This window comes from Telmatherina bonti (assembly GCF_933228915.1).
Source record: "Telmatherina bonti genome assembly, chromosome: 12".
Classification (NCBI taxonomy): Eukaryota; Metazoa; Chordata; class Actinopteri; order Atheriniformes; family Telmatherinidae; genus Telmatherina; species Telmatherina bonti.
In genome coordinates, this window is record NC_136610.1 from 30,737,957 (window position 1) to 30,754,336 (window position 16,380).

At 40.0% G+C, this 16,380-nt stretch overlaps 2 protein-coding genes across 5 annotated transcripts; one reads left to right on the forward strand and one right to left on the reverse strand.

Moving 5' to 3' along the window:
* The first annotated feature begins 309 nt into the window (after window positions 1-309).
* rmnd5b (required for meiotic nuclear division 5 homolog B) lies at window positions 310-9,221 on the forward strand. Of its 4 annotated transcripts, none has more exons than XM_079249844.1 (10): window positions 310-368; window positions 2,004-2,150; window positions 2,340-2,485; window positions 2,567-2,704; window positions 5,098-5,198; window positions 5,400-5,566; window positions 5,794-5,959; window positions 6,820-6,922; window positions 7,014-7,168; window positions 7,266-9,221. In XM_079249844.1, the coding sequence occupies exons 2-10, from the start codon at window positions 2,012-2,014 to the stop codon at window positions 7,327-7,329; spliced, it is 1,179 nt and encodes a 392-aa protein (XP_079105970.1). In that variant the 5' UTR covers window positions 310-368; window positions 2,004-2,011; the 3' UTR covers window positions 7,330-9,221. The 4 variants fall into 4 exon arrangements, with proteins under 4 accessions (XP_079105970.1, XP_079105972.1, XP_079105971.1 ...); XM_079249846.1 differs by having other exon boundaries at window positions 2,343-2,485; XM_079249845.1 differs by lacking the exon at window positions 310-368 and adding an exon at window positions 706-767.
* A 2,249-nt stretch (window positions 9,222-11,470) lies between these two features.
* n4bp3 (NEDD4 binding protein 3) lies at window positions 11,471-15,304 on the reverse strand (the record flags this gene model as incomplete). The annotated part of the gene is made up of 9 exons (XM_079250434.1): window positions 11,471-11,856; window positions 12,094-12,352; window positions 12,465-12,716; window positions 12,808-12,900; window positions 12,978-13,173; window positions 13,284-13,405; window positions 13,662-13,874; window positions 14,816-14,969; window positions 15,057-15,304. 9 exons carry the CDS (start codon window positions 15,302-15,304, stop codon window positions 11,471-11,473), a joined length of 1,923 nt encoding a protein of 640 aa, XP_079106560.1.
* Between the last annotated feature and the right edge of the window lie 1,076 nt (window positions 15,305-16,380).

The following is a 16,380-nucleotide window of genomic DNA, read 5'->3' on the forward strand; positions in this document are numbered from 1 at the left end:
ATGTATATGTATATGTGTATGTGTGTGTGTGTGTGTGTGTGTGTGTGTGTATGTGTATGTGTGTGTATATTAAAAAGGCAGTGGGTAAACTGATACTTTAGTATCAGAAGCTCACTTGTTTGCTTTATTTTAGTGTAAACCTCGACGTCTAATCTTAGCGCAAAAAGATAGAAAAACAAAGGAAACAAAAAAATAAAAAATCTACTAGCCACATGGAAGATGAGAAGTAAATAAATAACTTTAATTCTGAAAGCTGCATTTAGCGTAGTATGCAATACCGGAAGTTGCCGCAATACGACTGGCGGTGGAGTGTTGCCATAACAGGCAAGTGGCTAACGCTAATGTTTGCTAACTAATTAGCAAGACAGGTAAGTGTTTGTGATTAAGAAACATCTTCCAAATTTAGTTAATTGGCGATAGATGTTCAAACGGTTGGAATAAGGCAGATAGATAAAGATGTACGGGTTGTCATCATCTTAACAGACGGGTTTTGGCCTTGTCAGTCAGCAGCAGGCTAACATCTACAAGACAACTAGCATCTAGCAGTGGTTAGCTTTTGTAGCCGAAAAGCGACGATAATACAATTTGTTTATGTCTGATATGCAGCAGTTTATTTCTTTTATTTACCTCTTTGATTCAAGATGCGTGGTTTATAAGCGATGGCACGTCCTTTCATGTAACTATTCCTGACTAGAAAGCTAATATGAAAGGCATTGTTGTGGTGTTTAAATACTAATCTATTTTAGCGTTAATGTTAGCTTTCTGCGGTAGGTGGGACATTTTCTCTATTCGGGTTACAAATGACCACTTAGAATTTACAAATACATTAAGCAGTAACTTTGAAGCTAATTTAATAATAAAGTATTTGCATTTCCAGGCACAGGAGTTCAGAGATAAATCCTTATTTAATTTGACCCCTATGTGGTTGAGAGGTTAGTAAACACCAGGCCGCAGATCCTCAGTTTGTCTGCTTTAAAAGATTGAACAGGCCAAGCTAGTTGTTAGCCTGACTACGCCAAGACAAACTTTTTTTTATTTATTTTTTTTTATGAAAGAATCACAAAGTAATGAATAATAATGAGAAATAGAAGAAAAAAATCAATAAACGACATGATATTGAAATGTCATTCTAATTAGAGTTCCTTAACGCATCATCGTATCTATAACTGTGGAGTTACTGGGCTTACTGGTGAGAAATTCACATGTTAAATTCCCATTGGCATTTAAAAAGGTGAAGTTGACAAAAGTTTTTCATTCTGTTTATATTTTTCTTCAGCCGTGCCTTTTGAGAGTAATAGCAGTTGAAGTTATGTCAGAACCTAAAACATAATTTATCCCAAACCTGCCTTGGAATGATTAAAAACAAATAAAAAAGTTATTTTGTCATGTACATACAATCTGACTAAAAAGTGAGTTTAATATGTTGAGAGCACAGCTCAGTACTGGTGTATTTATTTCCTAATTAGAACGTTTAGTAATTATTGTTGGAAAAAGTTTAATTTGTTGCTTATTTTGTATATTGTTGGGAAATTAGGAGGAAAAACAATAAATGGTTATTTATGACATCAACAGATATTTTGATAGTGAGTTTAAAATGATGAGAGAAATAATTTATGAGTGCCTTGATTATGGGACAACACATCAATAACACAGATGCCTTTTAAAACTATTTTTAACAGGGGAATATCTAAAACTATAAATAATACTACAATACTAATACTGTATATCTGTAAAAAATAAATAGTTGATCTATCTATCTACATGTATGTATATAAATATATATATATATATATATATATATATATATATATATATATATATATATATATATAGAAGAGATATATAGAGATATAGAGATATAGAGATATATATATAGATATAGATATATATAGAGATATATAGATATATATAGAGATATATAGATATATCTATAGATATATAGATATAGATGTTTTTTTCTATTTTCCTTATATTTAGGTCATGTCATTGTGTGTGTGTTCCAGTCTGAACCATGGAACAGTGTGCCTGTGTGGAGCGTGAGCTGGAGAAGGTGCTCCATCGCTTTGTAATGTATGGCCACCAGTCCGAGGAGAGACTAGATGAACTCCTGCTTAGTGTCTGTGAGATAAGAGGGCAGCTAGTTGCTTTTGGTAGACAAATCCATACTTATCAGGTGACTGAACACTATCACTTCAGCATATTTGATAGTCTTGAGAATTATATCATGTAAAGACTTGAAATATTCCTCTGATATGCAACCTCAGTTCTTTATTTTGACACGTATTGCATAGTTTGTTATCGACGTTTACAGCAGACCTTGTCTTTTTTTTTCTGCCTAGCAGGAGTACAAGATGCAGACTTATCCGTCCTATCCCAGACTATGGCCCAGTGTTGTAAGAATATAAAAGAAACAGTGCAGATGCTAGCTTCTCGACATAAAGACATACACGGCAGTGTGTCAAAAGTTGGCAAAGCCATTGACAGGGTAAGGACCCATAGCAACTACTTTTCTTTTTAAACACATTTAGCGAATGTAGGTTTCACCTCTGGTGGGTTATTTTTGTAGAATTTCGATGCAGAGATCAGTGCTGTGGTGGCAGAGACAGTGTGGGACACCCCAGAAAGACAGAAATACCTAAGTGAGACCATTGTGGAGCATCTGTACAGGCAAGGGATGCTCAGTGTAGCAGAGGACCTTTGTCAGGTGAGTGGTTGTGATTTTGTAACTAATGTTTGTTATATGACCTTACTGACTTTAAAGGGATTCCTTGGTGAAATATATAAATGTAGATGAAGTAAAAGTTTAGTGTAACTATTATTAAGTAGTTTGATTAACCCTTTGATGCACAATATGGGTAAAAAATGACCTGCATTTATTTCCCAGCTTATTTCACTCTGAGTTTTTCTTTGTTCAGTCTTTTGGAATCAATTTATTTTATAATTAAATCTTCCCAATATTCTTTAAATATCTTGTTTTCATTTCTGTTTTTCCTTCGATACTTTATGAACAAAAATTGTTTTTTATATTACTACACCAAGTTCACAGACACCTATTTGAGAAATGAGCCATTCATGTTAGGGTGATTTATAATTAAACACATTTTTTTTTCGAGTCATTAATTGAGCAATAAGTGGAAACAAACTATTTTGGGTGTAATACCTGTAACATGTTTGTTATTTGTGATGCAATCAGAGAGTACAGAAAATGCAGCTATTTATATCTGTAGTTTATTAAATATACATGGGTGAAATATGACCAAACAAAATAAGATTCAACTGATCAACTGCATTGTCTCATCTCATTACTATATTTTGCACTTTGAATATTTCATACACAGGTCAGATCACCCTTTTCTGTGTAGATGAGGAAACTAAACTGTGTTCTCATGTCACCATTTCTGCTTTTCAAACACTCAGTAGATTCAAAAGCAAAGCAAGGAATACAGATCCTAGTTTCCGGATTATTATTTACTTCTAGCAAAACAGTCTTACCGTCTGTTTGTGAGCATTGGTGATAATAAGCAGAAATAATTATGTTAATAATTACTCATTCTGCAGCCACAAGTTTGCTAAAGGTATTGTGATGAGGAATAATCCATCTAGAACAAGTGATGGATAGAAATAGACTTAAAATATCAGAAAATTTGTACTAAAGGATTATTTCTTTAAACTCACTGAGTTGAAATCTGGAGAGAGTATTGAGGGTCTGGAAGTTTTGCTGTTTATAGCAGGTAGGTGAGTCCTGAAAATGCTTTAATTTTAAAGCCAGCAAATAAATAATATTAATTAATTTCTCAGTGTTTGTAAATAAATAAAATTAAACAATTTATGGGAAAAAAGAGAGTATCCTCAATCTCTAATTGTTACTGCGCCATTATAACTTATGCTCAGAGACATTTTTTTTTTTACTCTGGGTGAAGTGGTTCCTCATCCTGATCGTAGTCTGTACATTTTTAAATCATGATCAATAAGAAATATAGTCAGATCCCTCAGTTTACTGTAAATCTGTAAAAACTCCAAAACATTCGGGCCAAATGGAAGTTGTTTATTTCATATATTTCACAAGCTTCTACACAGCTGAGAAAAGGCAGGAAGAATTTCCCGACCTGGCTCGGTTTATTTGCCTCCTCCCGCTAAACAGCCGAGAAAGAGAAAATTGTTGGTAGAAAAATTCTTGGATCCAAATGGTGATCCGGATCACCACCAAAGTTAAATCTGTTCTTCCTTTTCACATTTCCTGAAAATTTAATTAAAATCCGTCCATAAATCTTTGAGTTATCTTGAACACAAACCGATAAACGCCAGTAAAAACATAACCTCCTTGGCGGAGGTAAGAAAGAAGCCTTGAATCACCCAAGGTGCACAACCAGACGGGGAGGAGCCAAGACAGGGTGCTACTTTCACATCTTGCTAGCTCCCCAACATTACCTACCCCATCTTTAAGTTAATCACACGAAACACTTTTTTCCACTTCTTATTTCTACATGTGTCTTATTTCACAAGACCTTATATTTGTCTTTTCCCCACAGCCAAGTGTAGACTACCAACGTCTAAAAAGAGAGGAGATATGATGCAAATGTTGCCAAATATTAAATTAGCATTTATCACTTTGTGGTGCTAGTTAATAAATAAATGTAGCACTTTATAGACCATTTAAAAAGACTGAAATCAGGCAAAAACAACAAATAGACTCTTAGGTTAGAAGGCAGTGGCACTATGAGCTGTCTCTGCTTCTAGTTGTCGGGTTACAGAGATGATACATAAAATTATTTGGTATCTCTAAGGCAGTCGATTCTGCAGTGTATCATTGGAGTAAAACAAATCATTTCTACTTTATTAAACAAACAAACAAAAAAAAAAAACCCCAAAAAATATATGCAAAAGGAAAAAAAAAAAGTGAATAGTTTAGTCTTTCTTAGTAGTTATCAGACTGCAGCTGTTTGAAATCTGGCATAATAATAATAAAATGTATTACTCCCCAGTCTTGTACAATAATTGACAGCAAAAACTGGAAAAATCAGCTGTCAAAATGTCAAAATGACATTTAAGCTAATCACTGCTTAAGTCTTTAAAAAAGTTTATTGTTGTGTTTTCCAGGAATCTGGTGTCGTTATCGACATGAGTATGAAGCAGCCTTTTCTGGAACTGAACAGGATCCTTGAAGCTCTGAGGATGCAGGACCTTCGGCCCGCATTAGAGTATGTTGCCTTTTTATTAGTCATCTTTTTGTACTGTATTAAATCTGAACTCTTACTTTTGTAAAACCAGCCAATCGCTATTTAAAAAGAGATTTTCATCTTCCAATTATTTTAGTATTACTTTAGCCATGTCAAAACTTTAAAGTTAATTTTGAGTGTTTACTTACACTAATTTACATGTTCTTGCCTGTGCTCTGCTAGATGGGCTGTTACAAATCGCCAGCGTCTTCTGGATCTGAACAGCAGTTTAGAGTTCAAGTTGCATCGCTTGTACTTCATAAGTCTGCTCAGTGGAGGAATCGACAAGCAAATGGAGGCCTTGCAGTATGCCAGGCACTTCCAGCCCTTCGCTTCTCAGCACCAGAGAGGTCCGTAATACGCAGTCATGCTGAAACAAACATGAAGATGCCTCCGTTGTGTTTCAAAGTTCATGTTAAAAGTAATTCTAACTGGTTAAGGAAGAATTTAGGATGTTCTTAAAAACAATTTGTATATTTTTAATTTTGCAGGAAGTGATTAAAGAATCTCAGCTAATGAAATATTGCTAGTTTTTTTTTTTTTTTTTTTTTAATTGTTTTCCTCTTCCTGATCTTAGATATCCAGATCTTGATGGGGAGTCTTGTGTATCTGCGTCATGGTATCGAGAATTCTCCATATCGCAGCCTGCTGGAGACGAATCAGTGGGCTGAGATCTGCAACATCTTTACACGGGACGCCTGCGCTTTGCTGGGTCTCTCCGTGGAGTCTCCACTCAGTGTTAGGTCAGCCAAACAGACAGTGGTAGAACAGTTTTAATCCATACTTAGGGTCCAAGCCATACAAAGTATGGAACGGGCCCTGTTGTTTTCCATATGTTTATCATAATTGTCAGCACATTAAGTGAGAATATTCTCTCCTAAACACCCATGAAAAGTTGTAAAATTTAGCACACACAACAAACCTGGTGAAAAATTCGAGTTAATCTATGGTCTGCATGGGCTCCATTGCAAAAATAGCTCTATAGCCCCACGTAGACATGGAAAAAATACTCAAATAAATTGAGTCCGGAACGTCTACTTTAACAGAGGACAATGAAATTTGGCACACGTGTAACACCCCAACACAAGCAACAAAGTCAAACACCTGTTGCCATGACAATGGGGTGCCTGCCATCTTGGAGTTTATGCCCATTTTTGACCCCTTTTTGTCACTTTGACAAGTTTTGGAACAAAAGCTATTGAAATCTGTCTAATGACACAAATCGCGTTACCATGGCAATCCACAGAAGAAAAAAAAAAACCTTCTCGCCATGCAACATATTTTAGACATACATCCGTAGAAATGCGCGGGATCTGCACCAAATTGACAGCAATGGTATTTGTTAGGTCCTTAACACATGCAGTTGCTGTAATCTAAGTAGATGTTTGAGACGGGTGCTGCGGGGTCATCAGGTTCAGACCCGATGGATGCCGCCGCAGCTTTAATTTTCTTTTAAATCCTAAACATGATTTTTTTTTATTACAATCATTTGATTTCCTCTGAAGAACATGGAAACAATATCACCGCACCATCACATCTGTCTCGTGTGATTTCAGCAATGGCCTAAAGTTATGAACACTGCTACTGTTTTTGTTTTTCTCAGTTTCGCATCAGGTTGCATGGCCTTACCGGTGCTGATGAACATCAAACAGGTGATTGAGCAGAGGCAGTGCAGTGGAGTCTGGACGCACAAAGATGAGCTGCCTGTAAGTCTTTTACATATTCATCAAGTATCTGTCCACTGCCACTTCATTCAGTCTAAGCTTTCAATTGATTCAGTCTCTGCTTGTGATGTAGATTGAAATTGATCTAGGAAAAAAGTGCTGGTACCACTCCGTGTTCGCCTGCCCGATCCTTCGGCAGCAGACTTCAGAGAGCAATCCTCCCATGAAGCTCATCTGTGGCCACGTTATCTCCAGAGATGCTCTCAACAAACTTACAAATGCTGGGAAGTAAGTCCAGCCACATAACATGGCAAACAGACAGCGTTTTCTTTTTGTTTAATCTTCCTCGATAATATCATCTTAATCCTGCTTTCATCATCCTCAGGTTGAAATGCCCATACTGCCCCATGGAGCAGAATCCGTCACATGCCAAGCAGATCTACTTTTGATACCACACGCTTTCCTCATCAAGGATGAAGTTACCTGGAGTTCGTTACGTTTCCAGGACCCTTTACTCTGGCTCTCCTCCTCTGCCCCCCCTGACCTCTGGGCCTGTTATTGTAAGCATTAAGGTTTATCCCAGTGATCCTCTGGACAGCCTTGGCCATCCTGTAACCCAATCTCCAACCCTCCAACTTTGCATCATTTATGGAGTCCAGCGGAGACGGCCCAACGAAAGCTTGTAGTTGAATGAAAGAGTCTGGCGGAAACCTCCTCATGAAGAAGCACCTCTGAACAAGGATTATTCATTGACACTCATTTGCAAATGCCTGCAGACTCATAGGCTTATCTTTTTGACGTATGTAATACTTTCTAGTTTTTGTTTTCTCAGCTTTATGGACTGACTGAGATGGATGACTGCTTCGTTTTTCTTTTCTTTTCTTTTTTTTTTCTCACAGAAGTATTTGATTACGAATGGGTGTAGAGTTTTGAGTAAATGGTGTAGATTCTGCTTTCTGAATGGTAATAAACTTATATTACACATGAGCAAACTCAGAGTAGCAAACTGCATTGAAGGGTAACTATAGGCTGGTGAAGGGAGGTAAAAGTGAGGAGGTCTATCTGGAATTAGAACTCCCGATTGCAACCCATTACTCCTCCGTGTTGTATTAAAGGCCTCACGTAGCTTGAAAGTCGCCATCGGCTGATGCAGAATGATAAATTCATCAGCTTTTGTTTTTTTCCGTGACTGCACCAGCAAGATTTCCCTCATTATAGAAGCCATTTGTCTTGTTCTATGTATGTATTTAACAAACACAACAAAAAGCAAAACAAAAATATATACTACTGTGAAATGTGTTTTTGTTCCTAATTTTCATCACAAGCCACCTCGCCATGTAAAATAGTAAAACTACAGCAACGTGCGTAATCCACACTACTGCATAACTTTGAGAAGTAGTGGCTCGACGGTTGGAGTCATTTGTGCCATTGCTTCAGTCTGTGTATCTTAAGCTAGCACGCCATGTGATTTGAAGATGTAAATCGGTGTGGTGGTAGCCTTATAGTATGACTTGCGGTGACTGTGGGCTTGTGACTAAGCTTTACGTATCGTGGATGGGGAAGTCTTCTGATCATTGTGGCTGTTTCATTATACTCTTAAAAATGCCTCTGCTGCATAAGGTTAGCTTTTATTTGAGGGTAAGTCAGGATAGTAATAAAATCCATACATTTCCTCAGGGTTCATGGTAATGGTTCATACCACACTTTGCATTTAGTGTTAAAGACGTGCATTTATATAAGGAGTATTGATGAAAGATTACACATATTTCAATATTGAGGCTGATAGTTGTGGGAGTTACTGGAGTTTGTATATATATATCCCGTTTTTCATGCGTCAGCTTACATTTGGACCAAGTGTGCAGGCAGTTGGATGTACAGTGAAGTGTTTGTAGGTGGTCTTAAATAGTGCAAGTTCTTGGTGTGTGACCTCAGAAATGGTGATGTCACCTCACTTTCTGGTGAGGCACATTTCTTTAACAAGCACTGCACCAGCATAGCTCACTCCAGCGATGCAACGACACCCTGGGTTTCAGATCCGTTAGGCTTTTTTTTTAAACATTTTTTTAAATTTTTTTTATTATCCTTTTCACATTGACTGCGTTACACTTACCCGTTCAGTTTGGAAGGTTTTGTTGAGCTTTTTCTTTTCTCTCTTGGGTTGACAATCACTCTTCTTGTTTTTGCTTCTTTCGAGTGTCCCTTCAGGTAGACTTGCTAGCGCTTTGTACACCTGTCCTTTTCATTTTGCTGAATGTTTCCCGCTTTTGTGTGTTATGCAACTTCTACTGTAAATATTTATCCTCTAACATGTTTCATATACTTGCATCTGATATTAAAAATAATTAAAAAAAAAAAATTATACTTCAGTCAGTTTTGGAGGCTTGTTGTGGAATTAAGTGGTGGATTCCAGCAAGGATAAGCCCTCGATGCCCCTTCTTTCACTACCACTTGGTGGCACTGGTGCTTCGTATTCACCTAAACAAGTCTTGGGTTTGTAATTGAAGGAGCCAGTTTTATCCATAAATTATTCACTAACATTTAAGCATGTTAATTCTTCAGATAAACAGTAGAAGGAATTCAGCGCTGCTACCCTCCCACAGGACGCCAGCATGCACGATAAAGTCTTTTCTCATCCCACTTCAGTAAATCACTCAACCTCTCTGGAACTGTGCTGTTATATTAAGCCCCAGTTTATATAATGTTTTAAATGCCAAGGTAAGGGCCATGTGAGTCATCCCAGCTTGTATCTACTCAGATTATAACCCTGCCTAGAATATAAACCTGCATTATGAATGTATCTCCTTTTGTCACTTTTTCTATCCTTCCTCTCACTTTTATCATGCAGTGCACACTTTTTACACACAAAAAAGTGTTAAACTTTATTCCTGCCAAGAGTTCCTTAAATTTCTCTAGTTTTTAATGGTCTCCACTGAAGAGTTGTTTTTTTATTTATTTTTTATTAGCAAACAAGGATCCTCCTGTTTCTCTTCACCTCTTGTCTGCACAGCCGGGAATGGTATGCGAGGGCTGATGGGTAGAGCAGGGAGAGGCTTGGAGATAAGGATCCAAGGCTAAATCTCTAAAAGCCACACAAGCCCACACCGCTCTGTTCAGTCTGTCATAAAGCTCCTCTCCTTTGGTTTTAGTGGTACTCTCTCTGTGGAGTTGAGCTTCTTCGCAGCAGGCTGGCCTTTGAGCCCCTGAGCAAACGCAATCTCTTAACATTTTGACTTTGATTTCTATCAGATCTAACACACGCAAAAAAAAAAAAAAAAGCCTTCTGTCTGCTCAGACCCAGTTTTAGATCTCTTCAAAAATACACCATCCAAGCAAAGGACACGTTGTAATACACAGCTTTAATTCCAGTAAATAGACAAGAGTCACAGTATGTCGACAGGTCAAGAGAGCTGGTTTTTGAATGTTTGTATATTAATTAATGAGATCAACTTTCACTTATGTCATGCATTCGAGCATGTGCAACCGCTCGCACCAGTAAGCACGGCAATCATAATCATCGTTCACATCTTACTGATTGCCTTTACAGCCATCAGCGGGTACAGAAGTACACAGGAGTAAGACAACAGTGGGTTTGGAATACGACCACAAAAATAAACCAATCAAATAAAAAATGACATTTATTTACAAAATATATAGGTGTTATCTGAATGGGGGTCCTGATGAGTTCAATGTTACCAGTTCAGGACAGAGATATGGCAAATATATAGGATTAGTCACCTTTGTGCCTGATTGCTTAAATCCCCAACATTTAACTCAGAGATGGAGCTTTATTACCAGAACAAAAGTTGAAGTAGTGCGACAGCGTAAATCTGTGTGCACACACTGGCTGGGGGCTGAATTATTACTGGACCTCCATTTGAGTGATTTGGTTTCTATCAAGACTCTTCATCAGTTTAACAAAGTTGGTCTCTATCATACACCAGTTTGCTCATTCGCCGTCTGAAATGGGACAGTTTATGAGGCTGTCTGTGGTTTTACAGAACAGACGCTTTTCTTCTGCTGAGGAGTGATGTGGTACAGACACTCATGCAAATCAACCCTCGGTATGACCGGGTTTAGGAGGAGGTGATAGATCCAGTCTCTGCAGGATAAGCAGATAATGCAATCAACAAGGGTCCAGGAAGAGAGAGAGGAGCACAGAGGGGGATCTATGGAAGCCTCCGTCTACCAGGAAAAGAAAAATGAATGAAAAATGGGAGATACCAGGTAATGCATCTTTTTCAAGATGCTATGTGAAAGATTATATACTGTTTAATTTAGCAACAAAATCAAACAATAAACTTATATTAAATTGTTTTTAATCATATTTTTGAGAAGTTCCAACATTTTGATGTAGTGACTCAAAAATAATTCTCAATTTTATTTTTTTATTTTTTTGACTTAGTAAAGTACAACTTTCAGTTGTAAATTGGGATTTTTTTGTTTTGTTTTAATTTTTCTTACTCTCATAATTATGACTTACCAACCGAAAATGTAAAACTGGTCAAGTCTTGTTTTTCTTTTGCTGGCAAATTTGAGCTTCCATAGTTGCTTTAGATTTACATGAAAACAGTTTGCATTGCAAACAAGTCTTCAAATTTCCGAAGATTCAATCCTTTCTATCCACGGCAGGCTGGAAGAAGGCGTGTCCTCTTGCTTTTCACCTCCTCTCTCGCTCTTCATCTCTGCCACTTCCCTTTCCAAAGTCCCAACCCTGCTCTCTCCTCCTTCTCCCGCTCCCCCACCTCCCCTCTCTTTGCCCGCCCTCAGCTGCTGCAGCTCCCTCTCGAGGGCTTCGTTGCGGTGGTACATCTCTAAGTAGCTGGCCTGCAGCTCCTTCTGGTAGCGGATGACCTTGTCCTTTTCTGTCTGCCATGTGTGCCTCTCTTCCTCAAAAGCCATGACCTGAGCCTCGCTCTGGCGCCGCTCCAGCAGGAGCTCTGCTCGCAGACGCTCCTCTGTCGGCCCCCCGTAGCCTCCTGCGAAGAGAAGGTTCATCCGGCTTCAGACACTGGCTGCTGTTACACACTCATGTCACTCAAATGATCTAACTTTGGATCTAAAATCTGAAACGTATTAAAAACAAAACAACCCAAACCTGCTGTGTTATTAGGAAAGCAAATTTAAAATCCCTCTCATGGGTTTCGGTCGAACATATCAGGTCGAACATATCTGCTCTTGTATAGACCACTGGAGTAAGATCTCATTCAAGATACCTGTTGTCCCTCCTGACGAAGTCTCTTCAGCACCTTTTCCATCATCACATGCACCCTGAGAGTAACACCTGCCACGATGTGTCCCCTGCAGGATAAGCTTCAGAGCATCTATCTGGGCCTCCTTGCTGCGCAGTTCTGTTCGGGTTTCCCTGAGCTGTGTCTTCAGCTGGAAGATCTCGCTTAGCTTCTGGGTTACCTCTGCCTGCGAGTCCCTCAGCTGCTGCTTCAGCAAGGAGATCTCCCCTGACTTCTGGCATACCTTAGGAGAGAGAGAGAGCAATGGGCATATAAGTGCATTAGTCTATATCTTGTTTGTTGGCTAAAACTACATAAAGAGGATCAATCCTTCAGCCCGTACACAGACGCCTTACCTCCCACTGGGTCTCCTCCAGTGTCGGGCTAGTTGGCTTCGGCATGACCGCAGCCTCTTGGCTTATTTCACTTTTAAGTCCGTTGAGCTCCTCTTGAAGTCGGTTCTTCTCCTGTTCAGCCTTAAACAACTGCAGCTGCAAGCTGCGTTGGGAACGCTGGGCATGCTGGGAGACCTGGCGCAGCTTGGCAGCATACAGTCGCTTCAGGTCCTCCACCTCCTTCTCCCACAGGCGCTGTTTCCCTTCAAACACCTGCATGCGGAGAGAAGATTTGGGTCAAACTTCAAAGGAGAGGCAGCAGGATGTAGAGATTGTTGGTGAAGAAACGGAGACGGAGATTGACCTGAGCTATGGCGCCCTCGCTCTCATCCAAGTTTCTCTTCATCTGTTTGAGTTCATGCTCTTTCTCCACCAGGCGCTCCTCCAGATCCCGCACCTGGACAAGACATCGTGTGGATGACTCGGCAATTTGTGCTGAGCTCTCATCCATGTCTCCATCTGCCCTGCACTCACCACGTCCTCCACAGAGAGGGACAGCGTCCATTCATAAGGAGGCGGCGCCTCGCTTCCATATGGAGTTAGGCGGCTCAGAGTTGCCATGCTTCGACACGCCATCTCCCCTATAACCACGCCCCCTGAACTTATGTTCTTCATTCCCAAAGATGTGCGGTCTAGGGAGCCGATGGTGTTGATGTGGCCCATGGAAGCACTAGGGTAGGACAAAAAAAAAAAAAAAGCCATTGAAATCTCATTTACCCCCATAATCGTTTAAAAAAAACCAAAACGACTAGTTAAAGCAACACTGACACTGCAGCAGACCTGATGTGAGTCAGATGTGGGCGGAAAGGAGGTCGGTACGGAGGTAGGCTGCTCATGGAGTTATGACCCGAGTCTGACAGGTTATCTTCCTCCTGGCTCATCACACGCACCGAGGAGAGGGCCTGTACACACACATCATTATCGAGCTTTTTAATGATTGCTGACATTAAATGGAAAACCGTGAGCAGACTTTTTATCCATCATTATTAAAATATGCAGATTCACTGGATCCTGAATCCAAATCTAATATCCAAGCAACTTGCCCATACATCCACTTTCCTCCAAGCTTTATCAAATAACCAGTAAAGTAAACAACATGGCATGTACACTTGATGCCTCCCTGGCAGTAACTGATCGCAGTGTTTTTTGTTAGGATACCTTATTTCCGCCTGATGTTGGTCCACCGTGACGGGAAGGTGAGGAAGACGAAGAGGAGGTGGAGACTGCTTTAGGGACGTGGGCGTATGCTCTGTGCAATCCATTTGACAGTCCTTGATCCACATCCTCCGACTTGGAAGACGGATAGAGGTTTTGCATTGAACTGAAGTTTTTGGGGGTGACAGGCTTGAAGGCAGAAGACCTAAAACGAACCTAAAGAAGAAGAAGAGGCGGCAAGGCCAGACATTATTAAAAGGCATTTTTCAGAGGGAGCAATGACAGCTAAAAGAGGCAAGGAGAGAAAGGCATCACTCTGAAGAAGAAAGGTCGAGATGTGAAACATAAATCACAACCTCTCTGTTAAATCAATGCAACTACACACTCTGTGTTTTTAGTGTTGATCAATCCCAGCAGAAAAAAGGGTGATATTTGATCGCTGCAATAAATCCACAGCCCAGCAAGTGGCAGATTCTCAATCTGTGCTGGTGAGCTGGAAGACATCGGAGTCTGATTTATGCTGGTAACAGGCTCCAGGGGCGTTGCGTCATGCTGTTGGAGACCTATAAACGTGATACTGATCAATTTACCACAAAGCCAGCAGCCTTTTACTGGAATCCTTAATCTGCATCTTTGCTTGAGCTGGACCTCCAATTTGCCTACACTTTCAATTACCTTCACATATCTCACAAGTAAGAGTCAGTACATGAACAAACGCTGCAGTTCTTTGAGATTAAAGGAAGTAACTTACAGTTATCAGATTTGAGAGTCTAACACAAAAAATGCTTCATAAATTTACATTTTTCTGATGAAAAGCACATATTTAAGTTCAGATACTGTACTGCTATGTATGTGTATATACATGTATGCATTGATTTCGTTCTCTCGTTTTCTGTCTTCTTTTCTGCTCTCTTTCTGTCCCTTTTCTATCCTCTCCGGTCCCTGTCCAGCAAGCATAAACTCTGTAATACGAACAATTATCCAAAACAAATAGAAAAATAAAGTAAGAATCCAGAAAGGGGATCATCATATCTATCAAAGTTCCCCTTGGCAAAATAAATTTGCTCAGCATAACACAGCATCCAGAACATCAGTCTGCTTGCTTACATGCTGGGCAAGACAATTTTAAAAAAAAGAACAAAAGTTCAGATACTGACCTTTTCATACTTGCCCCCACTTGGCAGTGAATTCTTCGTCAGATCAACTTCAGTCCCATCTTTATTGTAGACTTTGGTGTAAACGTTGTCCTCCTTTCTGTCACCAATGATGTCTCTTCGTTCATCTCTGCCTGCAGTTGCTTTTGACTCTTTTCTGTTTAAAATCCCAGCAGGTCAGATCGCATTAAAGTGAAAAGAATCTGCTAATGTGTGTTTTTTTTCTTTACATGGTGGTGCCCACCTGGTGATGTTGAGGTAGTTAAGCAGCTCCCTCTGGGTGAGGCCTTTCTTCAGGAGGCCATTGGTCTGTTTGGGTCTCACCTGAGGCACGGCGCGACTCCCTTTAGTCGGCGACACATCCGGTCTCTCCACCAGACTGCCCACGCTTCCCATCCCACAACGCGGGGAAAGGGGCGGGGCTGGAAAAGGGTGGCGGAAGTTTTTGTTGGGGCCACGTGTAAGAGGAAGAGTCTGGATGGAAGTTGCCATCGATTACAGGGCGCTGTGGGAAAGTAAGGTGTTCTGTAAAAAAGAGAGGGAAAAAAGTTGCTCCTGGGTCGATAGAAATAGTGGATATGTAAACGGCAGAAAAACTGCACAGTTGGATGATATCATGTTGCAAAAATATTAACATCACAGGCTTCCTGTTGCGATGTGACCTGTTTTTCTGAGGCATATACCTAGTCAACAAACTCGCCAGATACCAATCTGCAGGAGGCGACTACACCTAACATCCAATCTCTCCAGGAAAACCTCAAACCTTCTTAATCTACGTTGTAATTGTCCCAGCATCAGTACATATCAACATATTATCAACTAATTTAAAGAATCAGCCAGTATTATTGAAGGCAGTAAATGCATGCAAGTCAATTCCTTCATTGCAAGCCAATCCGGCGGCTGATGTCATGCAGTGTTTAGCAGCAGAGGCCATCTTTTCCTCTTGTACTGAAATAAATCCAACCTCTTGCCCCTCTACTAGTATGGGTGTTAATCCCTGGAGGGTGAGGGTGAGCTGACGCGTGTCTCATCAGCTGTGTTTTTCCTCATAGACAGATGTCTCTCAGCACAACAAGCGTAAACATGCACGCAACCCGACCTCCAAGCAGATGCTGTAACCGGATCACAAAGATAGGAAACAAAATCTCAAACCAAGTTAGAAAATTTCTCTATTTTCATAAAGTGGCAAAGTCAGACAGAGGTCAAGCGCTTTCGTTAAGACCGCAGAATCATGTGAGGTACAAACTCTAAGGTTAATGTTATTGTTTTTGAGAATGGATGCCATATGTTGCACCATAAGCTTGTTATGCAACACCGATCCAAACAGGAAAAAAGTGCACTGATGAGCACACACTGGACATTTTAATCAAGCCCTCTGGCAGCCTCTGCCTTGCAAATGTCTTATTTTAGTATACCTTCAGAAGTCTAACACTGCCTCTGTGTTTTTTTCCCACAGAATTGATCACCATCTTCATGGTACAAGGATTATTAGTCACAGCAGCACTTTGCAAATAAATACACAGCGATAAACGTCATCACCTGACTTTTATGAAAGCAACCCAACCGCC

Coding starts and splice junctions, on each gene's coding strand:
- rmnd5b (XM_079249844.1), top strand. CDS start 2,012: ATGGAACAGTGTGCCTGTGTGGAGCGTGAGCTGGAGAAGGTGCTCCAT. Junction 5,199..5,399: donor GACCTTCGGCCCGCATTAGA/GTATGTTGCCTT, acceptor GTGCTCTGCTAG/ATGGGCTGTTACAAATCGCC. Junction 5,960..6,819: donor GAGTCTCCACTCAGTGTTAG/GTCAGCCAAACA, acceptor TGTTTTTCTCAG/TTTCGCATCAGGTTGCATGG.